Source organism: Heptranchias perlo, chromosome 1 (assembly GCF_035084215.1).
Source record: "Heptranchias perlo isolate sHepPer1 chromosome 1, sHepPer1.hap1, whole genome shotgun sequence".
In the NCBI taxonomy this organism is placed as follows: Eukaryota; Metazoa; Chordata; class Chondrichthyes; order Hexanchiformes; family Hexanchidae; genus Heptranchias; species Heptranchias perlo.
The window spans coordinates 73,389,730-73,412,200 of record NC_090325.1 but is presented as its reverse complement, the minus strand read 5'-3'; the positions used below and the strand labels follow the sequence as shown (position 1 = coordinate 73,412,200).

At 46.6% G+C, this 22,471-nt stretch overlaps 1 protein-coding gene across 2 annotated transcripts in view; it reads right to left on the bottom strand.

The window, feature by feature from the left end:
* Positions 1-22,471, bottom strand: part of LOC137323270 (protein FAM149A-like) — a 145,243-nt gene that overhangs the window by 50,249 nt on the left and 72,523 nt on the right. For both annotated transcript variants that reach the window (XM_067986764.1, XM_067986770.1), the window contains exons 2-5: positions 20,075-20,188; positions 17,738-17,870; positions 6,659-6,801; positions 1,551-1,676 (exon numbers count right to left, since the gene is read on the bottom strand). In XM_067986764.1, coding sequence (XP_067842865.1) covers positions 1,551-1,676; positions 6,659-6,801; positions 17,738-17,870; positions 20,075-20,188 — 516 coding nt within the window. The remainder of the gene's footprint in view (positions 1-1,550; positions 1,677-6,658; positions 6,802-17,737; positions 17,871-20,074; positions 20,189-22,471) is intronic.

Below are 22,471 nucleotides of genomic sequence, written 5' to 3'. Positions count from 1 at the left end.
CAATCCTTGAAGGCTCTGGAGGAGAACATAAAGCAATAATAAGAATTATCGCAGAAATTAGTTTGCAATGAGCGTACTGAGGTGTGCAACAGGTCAATCATTGATAACATCAATTCATGATGTGTGCAAAGAATGTTAAAGTTCTGTCATCAGCCATTTGTGGGTTGCCAGTCTTGCCATCTCTGACGGCCAGGCATTCAACCGTGTGGCTGATCTCCAAGGCCTCCTCCACTGCCTCTGTCAGGGGTACTATTTGTGTTGGCCCCCCTCCAGTCCTACTCATCTCCTGTGCATTTTGCACTCTCTTCTCCTACAAGGGGAGAAAAAACAAATGTGTGAGTAAGTGACGGTGACGGGGTCACCCGATGGATGCATTGCTCTGGGTGAGGCCGACAATGAAAAAGAGGGTGAGTAACAGACAGATTCATGACATTGCATCAGGATTGGGGTGAGTGGGAGTGGTGGGTTCACAAATGAGGAGGTGAGGAAGTGCACAGAAAGTGAAGGTAAGTTGATAATGAGACTTAAGTGGGTGTGAGGAGTGATGTGATGGAGTAGGCGGGGGGGGGGGGGTGGGGGGTGGTGGTCATGTACACCACAGGATGTAGGTGAATCAGTAACTGACCTGGGGTTAGGTCATTGAAGCGCTTCCTGCATTGTACCCACGTCCTTGCCACCATGCTCCTGCTGCTCAGCTCCTCTGCCACCTTGAGCTAGGTCTTCTTGGTGGCAGAGGCAGAGCACTTCCTCCAATCAGCCAGGTATAGTATGTCCCTCCTGCTCCTCACACCAGCCAGTAGCAACTCAAGCGAAGAGTCATTAAACCGGGGTGCTGCCTTAGTCCTTTGGTACTCCATATCTGTAAATTCCTCCTTTCTCCCTCAAAATCCCTGGTTGCAATGGCCCCTTAAATACTCCAGTTCCAGTACGTCATTCAGGTGCGCAGTATGACCACTGAGCAGCTTGGAGATGCGAAACCCGGAAGTTACATTAAGGGCCTTCAATTGAGTCGCGATCGCTCGAGCCAACGCACGCAAAACCTTTCCCGCTTCACAATTCACCACCCCCCCCCCCCAAGCTGAGATCCCGCCACCATGTCAAAATTATGCCCATTAACTCATCTGTTCTCTCCACAGGTGCTGACTGACCTGCTGAGTGTTCGAGCATTAACTGTTTTTGTTTCAGATTTCCAGCATCTGCAGCATTCTTTTTGCTTTTTGTTTAGATTGCTTTGTCTGCTGTGTATCAGGAGTATTAACGTATTTAAAATAAGCAGCTTAATGCCTGCACAAAAATAATGGATAGAGGAATACCATAATATATTAATCATCCATCCACCCATAGTAATTTATTCTATTTTCTGAAATCATTAAGAATTACAGAGCATAATTCAAAATAGTACAATTTGATAACATCAATTCATTTAATAAGCAAAACTGACCAGAACCTTCATGATACAAAAATGATTCAAAAGATCAGCGAACACTGATCATAAAATTCTTTCATAATGTTCGCTGAAGGTCTGTTTAATTAATGATATAAGAGCTTACTCTTTCATATCGCTGGTGCTATCACAGAAACTAGGTAATGCCCTAGTTATCATGGAGCTGTTTCCTCTGCTCTGGAAATGTTGAAAACCTTCATCTTTCGGCAGCAAGAGCTGGGTTCCCAAAATCCTGCACCATGTACAAAAAGAGATGGCAGAATCCAAACCATACAGTTAGTTACATTATTTTTCATCAAACAGCATTTCGAAGTCAAGATTAGACTTTTTCTTTCTATTATAATATTTTTTTGTTTTTTTGCATGTGAATGTGCACAAAGCAAAATACGGAAACAGACAAATAAAAAAATATAACTTGACTGTTGCTCAAACGCTTTGCATTCCCATGTAAGGTTTTTCATAGAATCATAGAATCATAGAAGTTACAACATGGAAACAGGCCCTTCGGCCCAACATGTCCATGTCGCCCAGTTTATATCACTAAGCTAGTCCCAATTTCCTACACTTGGCCCATATCCCTCGATACCCATCTTACCCATGTAACTGTCCAAATGCTTTTTAAAAGACAAAATTGTACCCGCCTCTACTACTGCCTCTGGCAGCTCGTTCCAGACACTCACCACCCTTTGAGTGAAAAAATTGCCCCTCTGGACCGTTTTGTATCTCTCCCCTCTCACCTTAAATCTATGCCCCCTCGTTATAGACTCCCCTACATTTGGGAAAAGATTTTGACAATCTACCTTATCTATGCCCCTCATTATTTTATAGACTTCTATAAGATCACCCCTTAACCTCCTACTCTCCAGGGAAAAAAGTCCCAGGCTGTCTAACCTCTCCCTATAAGTCAAACCATCAAGTCCCGGTAGCATCCTAGTAAATCTTTTCTGCACTCTCTCTAGTTTAATAATATCCTTTCTATAATAGGGTGACCAGAACTGTACACAGTATTCCAAGTGTGGCCTCACCAATGCCCTGTACAACTTCAACAAGACATCCCAACTCCTGCATTCAATGTTCTGACCAATGAAACCAAGCATGCCGAATGCCTTCTTCACCACCCTATCCACCTGTGACTCCACTTTCAAGGAGTTATGAACCTGTACTCCTAGAGCTCTTTGTTCTATAACTCTCCCCAACGCCCTACCATTAACGGAGTAGGTCCTGGCCCGATTTGATCTACCAAAATGCATCACCTCACATTTATCTAAATTAAACTCCATCTGCCATTCATCGGCCCACTGGCCCAATTTATCAAGATCCCGTTGCAATCCTAGATAACCTTCTTCACTGTCCACAATGCCGCCAATCTTGGTGTCATCTGCAAACTTACTAACCATGCCTCCTAAATTCTCATCCAAATCATTAATATAAATAACAAATAACAGCGGACCCAGCACCGATCCCTGAGGCACACCGCTGGACACAGGCATCCAGTTTGAAAAACAACCCTCTACAACCACCCTCTGTCTTCTGTCGTCAAGCCAATTTTGTATCCAATTGGCTACCTCACCTTGGATCCCATGAGATTTAACCTTATGTAACAACCTACCATGCGGTACCTTGTCAAAGGCTTTGCTGAAGTCCATGTAGACCACGTCTACCGCACAGCCCTCATCTATCTTCTTGGTTACCCCTTCAAAAAACTCAATCAAATTCGTGAGACATGATTTTCCTCTCACAAAACCATGCTGACTGTTCCTAATTAGTCCCTGCCTCTCCAAATGCCCGTAGATCCTGTCTCTCAGAATACCCTCTAACAACTTACCCACTACAGATGTCAGGCTCACCGGTCTGTAGTTCCCAGGCTTTTCCCTGCCGTCCTTCTTAAACAAAGGCACAACATTTGCTACCTTCCAATCTTCAGGCACCTCACCTGTAGCGGTGGATGATTCAAATATCTCTGCTAGGGGACCCGCAATTTCCTCCCTAACCTCCCATAACGTCCTGGGATACATTTCATCAGGTCCCGGAGATTTATCTACCTTGATGCGCGTTAAGACTTCCAGCACCTCCCTCTCTGTAATATGTACACTCCTCAAGACATCACTATTTATTTCCCCAAGTTCCCTAACATCCATGCCTTTCTCAACCGTAAATACCGATGTGAAATATTCATTCCGGATCTCACCCATCTCTTGTGGTTCCGCAAATAGATGACCTTGTTGATCCTTAAGAGGCCCTACTCTCTCCCTAGTTACTCTTTTGCCCTTTATGTATTTGTAGAAGCTCTTTGGATTCTCCTTTGCCTTATCTGCCAAAGCAATCTCATGTCCCCTTTTTGCCCTCCTGATTTCTCTCTTAACTCGACTCCGGCAATCTCTATACTCTTCAAGGGATCCACTTGATCCCAGCTGCCTATGCATGTCATATGCCTCCTTCTTCTTTTTGACTCGGGCCTCAATCTCCCGAGTCATCCAAGGTTCCCTACTTCTACCAGCCTTGCCTTTCGCTTTATAAGGAATGTGCTTACCCTGAACCCTGGTTAACACACTTTTGAAAGCCTCCCACTTACCAGACGTCCCTTTGCCTGCCAACAGACTCTCCCAATCAACTTCTGAAAGTTCCTGTCTAATACCATCAAAATTGGCCTTTCCCCAATTTAGAATTTTAACTTTTGGGCCAGACCTATCCTTCTCCATAGCTATCTTAAAACTAATGGAATTATGATCACTGGTCCCAAAGTGATCCCTCACTAACACTTCTGTCACCTGCCCTTCCTTATTTCCCAAGAGGAGGTCAAGTTTTGCCCCCTCTCTAGTCGGGCCATCCACATACTGAATGAGAAATTCCTCCTGAATACACTCAACAAATTTCTCTCCATCCAAGCCCCTAATGCTATGGCTGTCCCAGTCAATGTTGGGAAAGTTAAAGTCCCCTACTATTACCACCCTATTTTTCTTGCAGCTGTCTGTAATCTCCTTACATATTTGCTCCTCAATTTCCCATTGACTATTTGGGGGTCTGTAGTACAATCCTATCAAAGTGATCTCTCCCTTCTTATTTTTCAGTTCTACCCATATAGACTCAGTGGGCGAACCCTCGGATATATCCCCTCTCACTACTGCCGTGATGTTCTCCCTAATCAAGAACGCAACTCCCCCTCCTCTCTTACCTCCTGCTCTATCTTTCCTATAGCATCTGTACCCTGGAACATTGAGCTGCCAGTCCTGCCCCTCCCTTAGCCATGTTTCAGTAATAGCTATAACATCCCAGTCCCATGTACCCATCCATGCCCTGAGTTCATCTGCCTTGCCCATCAGACTTCTTGCATTGAAATAAATGCAGTTTAATCTAGACTTCCCTTGGTCTTTGCCCTGCTTTCTCAGACCATCTGTTTTTGTCAGCTCAACTTCCAGTTCACCATCCCACTTACTGATCGTAGTCCAGACTTGTGACCTTTCTCCAGGTTCTGACTTGTCCATTCATGACTTCCTAACCTTGGACCATACTTACCACTCATATTACAAGCCTCTATCCCATTTACTGTTTTCCTTCAGACCCCTGCTCTGCTCACTGCTCTTTGCTCAGGCATCTAACCTTCTTATGGTTACCTCTCAGGCCACTGTCTTGCTTACCATTTACTCTTTAGTCCTATGCCCTGCTTATTGCTTACCGTTCAGGCCTCTGCCCAGTACTTACTTTAGGTTCTTTCTAAATAAGTTGCTGGCTGAGCATCTTAATGCAAAAACAAAAGAGAGACCCAAGGAAGCAACAACAGACACAGAGACCTAGGAAGAGCAATCATTATAGGAGAAGCTGGCAAAACAAGGTGGGGTCCTGGGGACCCTTTGTCAGAACACAGTGCTAGAGGAGGAGTCTGCAACCTTGGCGTCAGCCTGTTTTTTTCTTGAGATAAAAGCTAAATACTGCAGGAATACTGCTGGAAAAAGAAAAAACACTGGATGTACGCATCAGGTCAGGCAGCGTTCGTCGATAAAACACGAGACAGGTGACGATTCAGGAATAAAACCTTTCCTCAGCATTCGGTTGCTGCTGAGGATCTCCAGCATTTTCTGGTTTTGTTTTTTTTCCTTCTTTTGCCCTGTTTCACCAGCTTTTCCTGTTTCAGCTTGAGACCTGATTTACCTCTCACTGTCTCAGCCATTCACATATTCCATGTTTCCCTTATTTCTTTTATGCTTCTTCTCGTTCTCTGATGTAAACATCTTCTTGACATCTAACCATCTCTTGTTTTTCTTTTAAACAGGTTACAAATCATTCAATACCCTATTGTTTTCTCCCCCCTTCCTTCACTTTGTTCAGCTTCTATTTAAATAATTGTTTATTTTTCTGTTCTGATAAAGGGTTATTCCTCAAACCTTAACGTGTCTGTTCTCTCCACAGATGCTGATTGACGTGCTGTGTTTCCAGCATTTTCTGTTTTTGTTTCAGATTACCTTTTTTTCCCCCTCTTACATGAGTTGAATTTTAACTCCCAGCGGGTTTCTGGTGGGAGTTAAGACCCACCTCGTGTTAATTCTCGCTCGTCGCGCAGCAGCATGAGGCCACAGCGATTTTACGTGCTGCTTGTTCACTTCCTGCCTGGAATGGACAGGAGTCAACAGCTGACCTGTGGAAAATTTGGCGGCCGTGGGCGTTTGGAAGGAAGGGAGTTCTGGGAGGTCTCGAGGGAGGGGTGAATCCAGACCAGGGGAGGCTTAAACTTTCTTTGTGGGCCCCATATAAGCACTCCTGCTCCTCCTAACCTCACAAAGAAAAGTAAACAACTTACCTTTCAAAGCTTCTTCATGTCCTGATCCTCTTCTGAGCAACTTCAGCCTGGCAGGAAAGCTGCAGTGTATTCCCCACTCAGGCAGAGTTAAAATTTCAGTCAGGGCCTAATGACATCATTGGTCCCCGATGTGCATATTTAAAGGACCTCACCGACTTCAGGTGGGTGTCTTTGCCAACTGCTCAGAAGAGCAGGTTAAAATCAGGATCAGTGTGAAACAGGCAGAAAATTGGTGGGTAAGTCACCTGTTAACTGTCCACCTGCCTGGTTTTTGCTGGGCAACTAGGGTTAAAATCCTCTCCCTCATTTTTTTTGGCATCCTCGCTGCACATATGGCTACTTTCGTCTTATTGTTTCAGTTAATGATGTCTTTAACTGTTATCTGTAGATAGGTGACATGTTCTATTTTGTAAAGTACTCACCTGAGCTGGGGCGAACGTTTCGTCCATTCTCTACACTCAGTTTGAGTGCTTTCAGTTCGACAGCTCACCTTTCCCTCAAACAGCATCTCATCGATTTCCCAGAACAGTTGATGTACTGTCCGTGTATTTGCTTTGTCAAATTCCTAAAATCCAAGCATAAAGGATTTATCAGCTGTGTCCCTTAAGAAAGTAACTTGTACTGTTCGGACTGAATCAGATGATAATCAGAGAGCAGTTGTGAATCGATGCAAATTGAATTTATTTGGATTGATCCAAACTGAACTAGTTCAGATGAATTTGGATTTCAGCTGCCCTGTTCCATGAGAATGCAACATCAGACATAAAGCACATAAAAACTGCAGCTGAACTTACACGACAAAAACTGATTGCAACATGAAACAATGCGAATCTGAGTATGAACTTCTAAATACTTTTATGGATTCAGATCCATTTGGTTAGTGCTGAGGCTGTGGGGTGGACCTCAGTGCCTCCAGGCTAATAAAGTGGGGGGGGGGGGGAGAAAACGCAGGGATTCCAGGCAAATTACATAGATTTCTTTCAGAAAATAATATTTTGGGATACAGTATATGAGTAATTTGAGACATGACATGTGGTAAGTGCAGCATGCTTGGGAGGATCAGGTGACTTTGGGCCTATGGTTCCCAAAACTCTCCACCACTGGGGTTTTTCCTTGCCTCATGTCTGGGTCTGTTGTGAACTAATTGATAGAAATTGATTGCTATGGTAAGTCGACAACTCCATTAACATTGTAACTTTCTACAAGGGCGGTAGAAGAGGAACTAGTAATTCCTATGTTCCTATTCCTGAGCTATCCAGTGACCCCTGCCAGAAAGTGCAGTGTGTGGACAGCAGGTGAGGACAGCACAGGCATTTTTGTGATGCCCCTGCTGTAGAATAGTTTCCTGAACACTCACAGGAAGAATGGGCACTTGGGCAAGATGACAAAGGGTGCCTGGTATTTGTGGAGCAAGAGTTCTGACTTTCAGGAGAGGAGGGGGAGAAAAGGGGTGAAAATTGGAAAACAATATTGCAGAATTTGAAGCAAATAATCAATTATTAACAAGCAACAGACCGATCCAGAAATCATATGAATTGTATTAAAATCTCATCTGATGGCTGGCTTTTCAAGAGTAATAATTAAAACAAATTTGGTCAATCCTGAGCCAAGTGGTTGAGTCTACAATAGCACCTCCAAATCATACCTCACAATTGGTATTAAATGTTGGGCTACATTTATATCTACTGGAAACAAATTTCATATTTGTTTATTTTTCCCTCCCACCTCTTTCTCTTTGGGCTGCAGACAAGCAACATTCCCCATGTTCCTATTCCTGAGCTATCCAGTGACCCCTGCCAGAAAGTGCAGTGTGTGGACTGCAGGTGAGGACAGCACAGGCATTTTTGTGATGCCCCCTGCTGCAGAATAGTTTCCTGAACACTCAAAGGAAGAATGGGCACTTGGGCAAGATGACAGAATGTGCCTGGTATTTGTGGAGCAAGAGTTTTGGATTACCTGAAAGCAGGTGCAGCTAATGTTGCACAAGAAAGTTAGTGACAGGTTCCAGTTATTGAAGTGGAGTTTCCCCCATATGAAATGGCTCCTGTTTCGACACACCAGCTAAAGTCTAATGAATCTCACCGACTGAGCTAATACTTGACTTTGTAAGTTGCCAAAATCTTTTTTCTCATTCCATGTAAATTACAAAAGTAACAGGGGTGTGGACAAAAATAACATTGAAATTCCCATAAGGAATGTTGACAGCTGACAGGACATACTGATTTTAATAATAATTAGACTTTAATGATATGGTGAGTAGGGCTAATTAAATGGTCAGCTTAATTGATTTGAAAGCGAAACAAATATTGTTAACAGTAAAATTACTCTGCTGCAGCAGGCAACCATTCTTTGGGTAACCAGTTTTTACTCCCAGGTGCTGACCACAACACCCAGCATCCTTCTCACCCTGTCTATAACTCCCAGCATCCTTCTCACCCTGTCTATAACTCCCAGCATCCTTCTCACCCTGTCTATAACTCCCAGCATCCTTCTCACCCTGTCTATAACTCCCAGCATCCTTCTCACCCTGTCTATAACTCCCAGCATCCTTCTCACCCTGTCGATAACTCCCAGCATCCTTCTCACCCTGTCGATAACCCCCAGCATCCTTCTCACCCTGTCTATAACCCCCAGCATCCTTCTCACCATGTTTATAACTCCCAGCATCCTTCTCACCCTATCTGTAACTCCCAGCATCCTTCTCACCCTGTCTATAACTCCCAGCATCCTTCTCACCCTGTCTATAACTCCCAGCATCCTTCTCACTCTGTCTATAACTCCCAGCATCCTTCTCACCCTGTCTATAACTCCCAGCATCCTTCTCACCCTGTCTATAACCCCCAGCATCCTTCTCACCCTGTCTATAACTCCCAGCATCCTTCTCACCCAGTCTGTAACTCCCAGCATCCTTCTCACCCTGTCGATAACCCCCAGCATCCTTCTCACCCTGTCTATAACTCCCAGCATCCTTCTCACTCTGTCTATAACTCCCAGCATCCTTCTCACCCTGTCTATAACCCCCAGCATCCTTCTCACTCTGTCTATAACACCCAGCATCCTTCTCACCCTGTCTATAACTCCCAGCATCCTTCTCACTCTGTCTATAACCCCCAGCATCCTTCTAACCCTGGCTATAACTCCCAGCATCCTTCTCACTCTGTCTATAACTCCCAGCATCCATCTCACCCTGTCTATAACACCCAGCATCCTTCTCACCCTGTCCATAACTCCCAGCATCCTTCTCACCCTGTCTATAACCCCCAGCATCCTTCTCACTCTGTCTATAACCCCCAGCATCCTTCTCACCCTGTCTATAACTCCCAGCATCCTTCTCACTCTGTCTATAACCCCCAGCATCCTTCTAACCCTGGCTATAACTCCCAGCATCCTTCTCACCCTGTCTATAACTCCCAGCATCCTTCTCACTCTGTCTATAACCCCCAGCATCCTTCTAACCCTGGCTATAACTCCCAGCATCCTTCTCACTCTGTCTATAACTCCCAGCATCCTTCTCACCCTATCTATAACTCCCAGCATCCTTCTCACCCTGTCTATAACTCCCAGCATCCTTCTCATCCTGGTCTATAACTCCCAGCATCCTTCTCACCTTGACTATAACTCCCAGCATCCTTATCACCCTGTCTATAACTCCCAGCATCCTTCTCACCCTGTCTATAACCCCCAGCATCCTTCTCACCCTGTCTATAACCCCCAGCATCCTTCTCACCCTGTCTATAACTCCCAGCATCCTTCTAACCCTGTCTATAACTCCCAGCATCCTTCTCACCCTATCTGTAACTCCCAGCATCCTTCACACCCTGTCTATAACCCCCAGCATCCATCTCACCCTGTCTATAATTCCCAGCATCCTTCTCACCCTGTCTATAACCCCCAGCATCCTTATCACCCTGTCTATAACTCACAGCATCCTTCTCACCCTGTCAAGAACCCCCAGCATCCTTCTCACCCTGTCTATAACTCCCAGCATCCTTCTCACCCTGTCAAGAACCCCCAGCATCCTTCTCACCCTGTCTATAACTCCCAGCATCCTTCTCACCCTGTCTATAACTCCCAGCATCCTTCTCACCATGTCTATAACTCCCAGCATCCTTCTCACCCTGTCTATAACTCCCAGCATCCTTCTCACCTTGTCTATAACCCCCAGCATCCTTCTCACCCTGGCTATAACTCCCAGCATCCTTCTCACCCTGTCGATAACCCCCAGCATCCTTCTCACCCTGTCTATAACTCCCAGCATCCATCTCACCCTGTCTATAACTCCCAGCATCCTTCTCACCCTATCTGTAACTCCCAGCATCCTTCTCACCATGTCTATAACCCCCAGCATCCTTCTCACCCTATCTATAACCCCCAGCATCCTTCTCACCCTGTCTATAACTCCCAGCATCCTTCTCACCATGTCTATAACCCCCAGCATCCTTCTCACCCTATCTATAACCCCCAGCATCCTTCTCACCCTGTCTATAACTCCCAGCATCCTTCTCACCCTGTCTATAACCCCCAGCATCCTTCTCACCCTGTCTATAACTCCCAGCATCCTTCTCACCCTGTCTATAACTCCCAGCATCCTTCTCACCCTGTCTATAACTCCCAGCATCCTTCTCACCATGTCTATAACCCCCAGCATCCTTCTCACCCTGTCAATAACTCCCAGCATCCTTCTCACCATGTCGAGAACCCCCAGCATCCTTCTCACCCTGACTATAACTCCCAGCATCCTTCCAACCCTGTCTATAACTCCCAGCATTCTTTTCATCCTGTCCATAACTCCCAGCATCCTTCTCACCCTGTCAATAACTCCCAGCATCCTTCTCACCATGTCTATAACTCCCAGCATCCTTCTCACCCTGTCTATAACTGCCAGCATCCTTCTCACCATGTCGATAACCCACAGCATCCTTCTCACCCTATCAATAACTCCCAGCATCCTTCTCACCCTGACTATAACTCCCAGCATCCTTCTCACCATGTCTATAACTCCCAGCATCCTTCTCACCCTGTCTATAACTCCCAGCATCCTTCTCACCATGTCTATAACCCACAGCATCCTTCTCACCCTGTCAATAACTCCCAGCATCCTTCTCACCCTGGCTATAACTCCCAGCATCCTTCTCACCCTGTCAATAACTCCCAGCATCCTTCTCAAACTGGCTATAACTCCCAGCATCCTTCTCACCCTGTCTATAACTCCCAGCATCCTTCTCACCCTGTCTATAACTCCCAGCATCCTTCTCACCCGATCTGTAACTCCCAGCATCCTTCTCACCATGTCTATAACCCCCAGCATCCTTCTCACCCTGTCTATAACTCCCAGCATCCTTCTCACCATGTCTATAACCCCCAGCATCCTTCTCACCCTGTCTATAACTCCCAGCATTCTTTTCATCCTGTCTATAACTCCCAGCATCCTTCTCACCCTGTCTATAACCCCCAGCATCCTTCTCACCCTGTCTATAAATCCCAGCATCCTTCTCACCCTGTCTGTAACTCCCAGCATCCTTCTCACCCTGTCCATAACTCCCAGCATCCTTCTCACCATGTCTATAACCCCCAGCATCCTTCTCACCCGATCTATAACCCCCAGCATCCTTCTCACCCTGTCAATAACTCCCAGCATCCTTCTCACCATGTCTATAACCCCCAGCATCCTTCTCACCCTGTCAATAACTCCCAGCATCCTTCTCACCCTGTCTATAACTCCCAGCATCCTTCTCACCCTGTCTATAACTCCCAGCATTCTTTTCACCCTATCTATAACTCCCAGCATCCTTCTCACCCTGTCCATAACTCCCAGCATCCTTCTCACCCTGTCTATAACCCCCAGCATCCTTCTCACCCTGTCTATAATTCCCAGCATCCTTCTCACCCTGTCAATAACTCCCAGCATCCTTCTCACCCTGACTATCACTCCCAGCATCCTTCTCACCCTGTCTATAACTCCCAGCATCCTTCTCACCCTGTCAAAAACTCCCAGCATCCTTCTCACCCGTCTATAACTCCCAGCATCCTTCTCACCCTGGCTATAACTCCCAGCATCCTTCTCACCCTCTCTATAACTCCCAGCATCCTTCTCACCCTATCTGTAACTCCCAGCATCCTTCTCACCCTGTCTATAACTCCCAGCATCCTTCTCACCCTGTCTATAACCCCCAGCATCCTTCTCACCCTGTCTATAACTCCCAGCATCCTTCTCACCCTGGCTATAACTCCCAGCATCCTTCTCACCCTCTCTATAACTCCCAGCATCCTTCTCACCCTATCTGTAACTCCCAGCATCCTTCTCACCCTGTCTATAACTCCCAGCATCCTTCTCACCCTGTCTATAACTCCCAGCATCCTTCTCACCCTGTCTATAACTCCCAGCATCCTTCTCACCCTGTCTCTAACTCCCAGCATCCTTCTCACCCTGTCTATAACCCCCAGCATCCTTCTCACCCTGTCTATAACTCCCAGCATCCTTCTCACCCTGTCTATAACTCCCAGCATCCTTCTCACCCTGTCTATAACTCCCAGCATCCTTCTCACCCTGTCAATAACTCCCAGCATCCTTCTCACCATGTCTATAACTCCCAGCATCCTTCTCACCCTGTCTATAACCCCCAGCATCCTTCTCACCCTGTCTATAACTCCCAGCATCCTTCTCACCCTGTCTCTAACTCCCAGCATCCTTCTCACCCTGTCTATAACCCCCAGCATCCTTCTCACCCTGTCTATAACTCCCAGCATCCTTCTCACCCTGTCTATAACTCCCAGCATCCTTCTCACCCTGTCTATAACCCCCAGCATCCTTCTCACCCTGTCTATAACTCCCAGCATCCTTCTCACCCTGTCTCTAACTCCCAGCATCCTTCTCACCCTGTCTATAACCCCCAGCATTCTTCTCACCCTGTCTCTAACTCCCAGCATCCTTCTCACCCTGTCTATAACCCCCAGCATCCTTCTCACCCTGTCTCTAACTCCCAGCATCCTTCTCACCCTGTCTATAACCCCCAGCATCCTTCTCACCCTGTCTATAACCCCCAGCATCCTTCTCACCCTGTCTATAACTCCCAGCATCCTTCTCACCCTGTCTATAACTCCCAGCATCCTTCTCACCCTGTCTATAACCCCCAGCATCCTTCTCACCCTATCTGTAACTCCCAGCATCCTTCTCACCCTGTCTATAACCCCCAGCATCCTTCTCACCCTGTCTATAACTCCCAGCATCCTTCTCACCCTATCTGTAACTCCCAGCATCCTTCTCACCCTGTCGATAACTCCCAGCATCCTTCTCACCCAGTCTGTAACTCCCAGCATCCTTCTCACCCTGTGTATAACTCCCAGCATCCTTCTCACCCTGTATTTAACCCCCAGCATCCTTCTCACCCTGTCTATAACTCCCAGCATCCTTCTCACCCTGTCAAAAACTCCCAGCATCCTTCTCACCCTATCTGTAACTCCCAGCATCCTTCTCACCCTGTCTATAACTCCCAGCATCGTTCTCACCCTATCTATAACTCCCAGCATCCTTCTCACCCTGTCTATAACTCCCAGCATCCTTCTCACCCTATCTATAACTCCCAGCATCCTTCTCACCCTGTCTATAACTCCCAGCATCCTTCTCACCCTGTCTATAACCCCCAGCATCCTTCTCACCCTATCTATAACTCCCAGCATCCTTCTCACCCTGTCTATAACCCCCAGCATCCTTCTCACCCTATCTATAACCCCCAGCATCCTTCTCACCCTATCTGTAACTCCCAGCATCCTTCTCACCATGTCTAAAACCCCCAGCATCCTTCTCACCCTGTCTATAACCCCCAGCATCCTTCTCACCCTGTCTATAACCCCCAGCATCCTTCTCACCCTGTCTATAACTCCCAGCATCCTTCTCACCCTGTCTATAACCCCCAGCATCCTTCTCACCCTGTCTATAACCCCCAGCATCCTTCTCACCCTGTCTATAACTCCCAGCATCCTTCTCACCCTGTCTATAACTCCCAGCATCCTTCTCACCCTATCTATAACTCCCAGCATCCTTCTCACCCTGTCTATAACCCCCAGCATCCTTCTCACCCTATCTGTAACTCCCAGCATCCTTCTCACCATGTCTAAACCCCCCAGCATCCTTCTCACCCTGTCTATAACTCCCAGCATCCTTCTCACCCTATCTGTAACTCCCAGCATCCTTCTCACCATGTCTAAAACCCCCATCATCCTTCTCACCCTGTCTATAACTCCCAGCATCCTTCTCACCCTGTCTATAACTCCCAGCATCATTCTCACCCTATCTGTAACTCCCAGCATCCTTCTCACCCTGTCTATAACCCCCAGCATCCTTCTCACCCTGTCTATAACTCCCAGCATCCTTCTCACCCTATCTGTAACTCCCAGCATCCTTCTCACCATGTCTATAACCCCCAGCATCCTTCTCACCCTATCTATAACCCCCAGCATCCTTCTCACCCTGTCAATAACTCCCAGCATCCTTCTCACCATGTCTATAACCCCCAGCATCCTTCTCACCCTGTCCATAACCCCCAGCATCCTTCTCACCTTGTCTATAACCCCCAGCATCCTTCTCACCCTGTCTATAACTCCCAGCATCCTTCTCACCCTGTCTATAACTCCCAGCATCCTTCTCACCCTGTCTATAACTCCCAGCATCCTTCTCACGCTGTCTATAACTCCCAGCATCCTTCTCACCCTGTCTATAACTCCCAGCATCCTTCTCACCCTGTCTATAACCCCCAGCATCCTTCTCACCCTGTCTATAACCCCCAGCATCCTTCTCACCCTGTCTATAACTCCCAGCATCCTTCTCACCCTGTCTATAACTCCCAGCATCCTTCTCACCCTGTCTATAACCCCCAGCATCCTTCTCACCCTATCTGTAACTCCCAGCATCCTTCTCACCCTGTCTATAACCCCCAGCATCCTTCTCACCCTGTCTATAACTCCCAGCATCCTTCTCACCCTATCTGTAACTCCCAGCATCCTTCTCACCCTGTCGATAACTCCCAGCATCCTTCTCACCCAGTCTGTAACTCCCAGCATCCTTCTCACCCTGTGTATAACTCCCAGCATCCTTCTCACCCTGTATTTAACCCCCAGCATCCTTCTCACCCTGTCTATAACTCCCAGCATCCTTCTCACCCTGTCAAAAACTCCCAGCATCCTTCTCACCCTATCTGTAACTCCCAGCATCCTTCTCACCCTGTCTATAACTCCCAGCATCGTTCTCACCCTATCTATAACTCCCAGCATCCTTCTCACCCTGTCTATAACTCCCAGCATCCTTCTCACCCTATCTATAACTCCCAGCATCCTTCTCACCCTGTCTATAACTCCCAGCATCCTTCTCACCCTGTCTATAACCCCCAGCATCCTTCTCACCCTATCTATAACTCCCAGCATCCTTCTCACCCTGTCTATAACCCCCAGCATCCTTCTCACCCTGTCTATAACTCCCAGCATCCTTCTCACCCTGTCTATAACCCCCAGCATCCTTCTCACCCTATCTATAACTCCCAGCATCCTTCTCACCCTGTCTATAACCCCCAGCATCCTTCTCACCCTATCTGTAACTCCCAGCATCCTTCTCACCATGTCTAAAACCCCCAGCATCCTTCTCACCCTGTCTATAACCCCCAGCATCCTTCTCACCCTGTCTATAACCCCCAGCATCCTTCTCACCCTGTCTATAACTCCCAGCATCCTTCTCACCCTGTCTATAACCCCCAGCATCCTTCTCACCCTGTCTATAACCCCCAGCATCCTTCTCACCCTGTCTATAACTCCCAGCATCCTTCTCACCCTGTCTATAACTCCCAGCATCCTTCTCACCCTATCTATAACTCCCAGCATCCTTCTCACCCTGTCTATAACCCCCAGCATCCTTCTCACCCTATCTGTAACTCCCAGCATCCTTCTCACCATGTCTAAAACCCCCAGCATCCTTCTCACCCTGTCTATAACTCCCAGCATCCTTCTCACCCTATCTGTAACTCCCAGCATCCTTCTCACCATGTCTAAAACCCCCAGCATCCTTCTCACCCTGTCTATAACTCCCAGCATCCTTCTCACCCTGTCTATAACTCCCAGCATCATTCTCACCCTATCTGTAACTCCCAGCATCCTTCTCACCCTGTCTATAACCCCCAGCATCCTTCTCACCCTGTCTATAACTCCCAGCATCCTTCTCACCCTATCTGTAACTCCCAGCATCCTTCTCACCATGTCTATAACCCCCAGCATTCTTCTCACCCTATCTATAACCCCCAGCATCCTTCTCACCCTGTCAATAACTCCCAGCATCCTTCTCACCATGTCTATAACCCCCAGCATCCTTCTCACCCTGTCCATAACCCCCAGCATCCTTCTCACCTTGTCTATAACCCCCAGCATCCTTCTCACCCTGTCTATAACTCCCAGCATCCTTCTCACCCTGTCTATAACTCCCAGCATCCTTCTCACCCTGTCTATAACTCCCAGCATCCTTCTCACGCTGTCTATAACTCCCAGCATCCTTCTCACCCTGTCTATAACTCCCAGCATCCTTCTCACCCTGTCTATAACCCCCAGCATCCTTCTCACCCTGTCTATACCTCCCAGCATCCTTCTCACCCTGTCTATAACCCCCAGCATCCTTCTCACCCTGTCTATAACTCCCAGCATCCTTCTCACACTGTCTACAACCCCCAGCATCCTTCTCACCCTGGCTATAACTCCCAGCATCCTTCTCACCCTGTCTATAACTCCCAGCATCCTTCTCACCCTGTCTATAACCCCCAGCATCCTTCTCACCTTGTCTATAACCCCCAGCATCCTTCTCACCCTGTCTATAACTCCCAGCATCCTTCTCACCCTGTCTATAACTCCCAGCATCCTTCTCACCCTGTCTATAACTCCCAGCATCCTTCTCACCCTGTCTATAACTCCCAGCATCCTTCTCACCCTGTCTATAACCCCCAGCATCCTTCTCACCCTGTCTATAACCCCCAGCATCCTTCTCACACTGTCTACAACCCCTAGCTTATTCGGCTGAGCAGGTCTCTCATTTTAATCTTATGTTTTTATTATAAACTTTACAGATTAATTTTGCTTTGTGCTTTTTTTTGGTCTTTTTTTAATAAGAAGATTATTTTTCAATCTATGGAAATAGCAACCTTAACAAATGATGGCTACACTTTGTAATCACAGTTTGTCTGTTCTGAGTGGATAATGGACATAAAACCATTAGCCTATCAGTCCTGATGAAAGGTCATCGACCTGAAATGTTAACTTGGTTTCTCTCTCCACAGATGCTGCCTGACCTGCTGAGTGAATCCAGCATTTTCTGTTTTAATTTCAGCCTAACGTGTTGTCAGTTCTACAATGACTGACTTCCAATTGGCACCCATTGTGTGGTCTAATTTCTATTGGATTCTACGTTATTTTGTCACTTTTACAATGAGATATTTTCTCAATTTCTTGTACTGCCAGTGCAGGGCAATACTCACATCATCTCTCCAGGAGTAGACTGAACTGCGCTCAGTGGACAGACCTGTTGTATAGCTCTGGATTGCAGACCAAGAATTATTAAGGTCTGTTGGTGTGGTCTGCCCACTAGAAGATTCAGATACAATGGATTCACTATTGAAGGGAAAAGAAAAGTTACTTTCCATCACATGGTATGTAATTCACTCAGCCATTGTAATAATAGAATAAAAATAAAACCTCCACATTCCCTTTGTGTTTTTCTCAGCATAGTTTTGAAATATAGAAAGAAAGAATTTGCATTAATATAGCCCCTTTCATGACCCCAGGATTTCCCAAAGTGCTTCACAGTAAATGAAGTACTTTTGAAGTATAGGCACTGTTATAATGGCGGAAACGGGTTAACCAATTTTGTGCATAGCAAGGTCCCACAAACAGCAATGTGATAATGACCAAATCATCTGTTTTCAGGTGTTGGTTGAGGCATTATTATTGGCCAGGACACCAGGGAGAACTCCCATGATCTTCTTCGAATAGTGCCATGGGATCTTTTACGTCCACCTGAGAGAGCAGATGGGGCTTCGGTCTAATGTCTCATCCGAAAGACGGCACCCCACTGTGCAGCTCTCCCTCAGTACTGCGCAGAAGTGTCAGCCTAGATTATGTGCTCAGTTCTATGGAGGGGGGCTTGAACCCATGAGCTTTGATAGCGAGAGTGCTAGCACTGAGCCTAGGTTGACACCAATATATAAATGCAGGCATACAAATCTGCTTGAAAGATACTTTTTTTAACTTTGCTATCACAATCAGAGTTGCCGTGCGATAATTTGAAAAAATATACAGAAATAAATTTTGACCCTCTAATTACTCCCTAGTTGATGCACCCCTACTACACTAATGACAAATGGACATGTTTTGTATTTATCCAGTGTTTTAGCATCGCTGTGCCTATTTAAACACTTAAGTTCACAATCAGTCTATTCCCACGGAAATTCAACTCATCAAGATTATCCGTATTTTCTTCTGCTTGAGAATAGCGTTGAAAATGTGTGGCTCCACTCCACTGGCATAACTATCAGGTAGCACCTTCCAGTGACCTTCGGCCCTGACCCTGCCAAAGTCTCTGGGGTCAGCGGAAGCCACCTAATTTAAATATTGCCATTTGGCCCCTCAAGTAAGCGGGGCGGGGGGGAAGTAGCATTGGGCAGCTGCTGAGGGGGCTGACGGCACCAACAGCCAAAAATATTTGATTCCCTTACCCCATCGGCCCCCTTTGTAAAGTGATACTGGATATTTATCAAAGGGTAAAATGCTTCAATAACAAATATTTTAACAGTGATGCTAATGTGGCCAGATGGAATTTGTCAGAGATTTACAGCATCACTATAATCAATGTCAAAGAGCATTGCCTTTGGGGCGTAGCAACAGACCAAGACATCACACGAACAAGTTACATTATGTCAAAATTCTCGGAGTGAAACAATTACAGTGAAAAAATTGTGATGTCAAAGATTTACCATCCCCCAATTTTTTTTTATCAGCCCCCTTCCAATTTTTTTGCTGAAGATAGTGACTCCTTTGCTTCCACTATGCCATCAGTCTTCCAGTATCATTCCAAGTATCATTCTGTGAGCCTAGATTATCAACAGGCTACAGGCTATCCTACCACAGTCGGTTCTGACCCAATCGTCATCTGATATCCACTCACGTGCACTAGAGCCTGAGTCCTGGCTGATTTTTCTCCTCACTAACCCATGGCACTGAGGCCAATTGTCATGTTCCCACTTCTTACAAATTAGATCAACTAATTTAGCACTGAGTAGGATTGATCCTGGGACATTACTGGCTTATATGGCACAAGAACCACATAGCATTTAACTAGCGATACATCAGAAAAGAGCCTCATACATTTCCCTAACGTCTTTGATACATTGCGTATTTGACAGAAATCAAGAACACTGCAACATTTATAATCTGAATGAGCACAACAGGCACTGAAATATATCATTAACATGCACCACTTTCTTTACTATTGCTGAAATCCATATTAAAGATCCCAGCGAATCCAAAGAATTTCACTAAAAATCAATGGAAAATTCAATGACAATTAAATAAAGGATTTGAGAAAAATGTAACATTCCAAAGGTGTGCTTCAAATAAATGGACCTATAGCCTTTTTTAACACCTTTATAACAAACACAATGATATCTAATGGACGCCTAGTCAGTGCAAACACACCAATCTTCAACAATTACACCTGGCTTCACCTCATGACCAAACTAATTCCCGTGTACATTAATCATTCATAACTGTACAGTTTCTCCCTATTATCGCTTGAATAATGGATGAAAACATTTTACCTGTTGTAACACTGAATTGCTCCTTGAACATGTTTTGTAAAATTAGTTGGAAGAGAATCGCTTATTTTCTCAGGAAAATGGTGATAGTCGGCTGTTCCTTTTGATAATCCCTTTCTGTTGGAAATTAGAAGACATGTAGGTAAAATAAAATTGTTTACATCTTGACTTGGCAGTTACAAACGATATTAGTCCTAAAATTGTGTGGCTGTTTCAGTGGAGTGCGGCTGGAAGTCTGGTGGGAGACCAGTGGAAGAGTTTCAAACTCAGCCAGGACCCAGATACACCAGGTGTATGGCCTTGTGGGCAGGGGTGAAACCTACGTCTACAAGGCCATCAATGCAAGGGGATGGACTTCCTAAGTTGGGAGTTCCCACTTCTAGGCCCTCAGTTGAGCCCTGGCGTACCACTGCTGCCAGTATCCCTGGGAGTACCTGGCTGATAGCAGTAGAATTGAGGACAACCTGGGGGTCCAGACTGGGGTCGGGGCCTGGATTCCTGAAGATGGGGGGGGTGGGGGAGAATTTTTCTTTTTACATTTTAAAGTAGCCCCCTGAAATAATGGACCACTGCGACAGCCTGGCCTGGCACCTCCCCATCCCCTGGACAGCCAGCCTACAATAGTGTTTCTGGGGCCCTTGGCAAGAGGAGGAGATGCCCCCTAGCCCTGCAAACTTTGGTGGGGTCAGTGGTTGGGAGCATTGAAGTTCCTCTGGTCTTTCTTCATAATTCAGACCTCTAACACTAGGGATCATCCTTGTGACTGGTCCCTACATTGTCTCCAGCGCTTGAATGTCTCCCTTGTGTCTCGGTGATCAGAACTGAACACGGCACTCAAGTGCGACCTGAGCAGTTTAATCAGGACTTCCTTCAACTTGTATTCTACTGTTTTGACATTATAGTTCAATATTTTATTGGACTTATAAGGGTGGACTTGAACTCAGGCCCTTAAGGTGGAAGTGTAGTGTTGTAACCAACTCTATTTCCTAGCCTTAGAAGCAACAGCTCCAAAGTGTGTTGGTGGCTCCTGCCAATGCTCTCTAAGACCATTTGCATTTCCCCTACTCTCTTATCTCCAACTGCATTGAACTTGATGGTTGGTATATATGTATCAACGACCCCCCACTCCCCGATTGTACATGTTACATCATTTGTTCCAGTATATCTTATCCTTTTCTTTAATATATTTTACATAAATCATTGCTGCATTTCTCCTCCTGATACATTTTGGGATTGATATTAATCCCCCCCCACCCCCCACGACGGGTGGGAGAGGATCTGGGAGGGTTAAAAATTAAAAATTAAAAATCAGGGAACGCGTCCCAACCTAACTGAAATTTTACATAGCCGCCAGGTTTCCCAGTGCTCAAGAAACCCAGCAGCGAAATGGAGATGGCTTCAGAAGGTAGTGCTTTTTAGAGCATTCCGTGTGGGTCAGGAGGAGCAGGAGTGCTCCCCCCAGCAACTCAAGCAAACCTTCTGCCGATCGTGGCCTCTCCTCGCTGCTGCGATTGGTGACATCGCACCTCCCAACCCACAATTTCCAGCCTGCCCTGCAATCTACCGACCCCTTCCCTCCAACTCCCAATCTCCAGCCTGCCCCGTGACATGCCAACCCCCAACCCCCGATCTCCAACATCCCTCCCCCTCCAACCCCGATCTCCAGCCTGCCCTGCGATCTACCGGCCCCTCCTCCTCCAACCCCTGATCTCCGGCCTGCCCCATGATCTATCAATTCCTCCCCCTCCAAACTCCGATCTCCAGCCTCCTGCCCCGCCATCTGCCATCCCCCCTCCAACCCCTGATTCCGACCCCTGATTTTGTTCTCCCTCCCTCCTGGTTGGCTGGCACACTGCCCCCCCAACCCCCCTCTCCCCACCAAGCCCCGATCCTGAGCTCCGATTGCCAGGGACCACTGGCTTTCTAGCCTGGCAGCCAGCCAGCCGGCCACCCTGTAAATTTGGCCAGCTGCTAGACGAGAAACGGAAGAAAAAAATGATAATGAGGTGTTGAGGCAGGACATTCGCGTCCCCCGAATTTCTGGATTTCCCTCAGCGAGTGCGTTCCCGCGCTCCCTCCCTGCCTCCCTGTAAATATAGGGGCCTTTATATCACTTAATCTCTCCAGTACAATTTAGATTCTGTGCAGAATATCTCCCTTGATGTAGGATTGGAAGTTTAAATCTCAGGTCGCTAGCAGCGGCCCGACCTTGGTTTCCTCTTCACTGACTGGCTGTTTACGGCATGGTGGCTCCGTTGAAATGAGGTCCGAGGCCCATATCAGGGGCACCTTGGGCCTCACAATTAAGGCACAGGAATGTTCCTTGTGCCCCCGTATGCCTAAAAAATGGGTGCGCCCAAATTTCTGCCTTTAAGTTTTCAAAGCTATCAACCAAGCTAG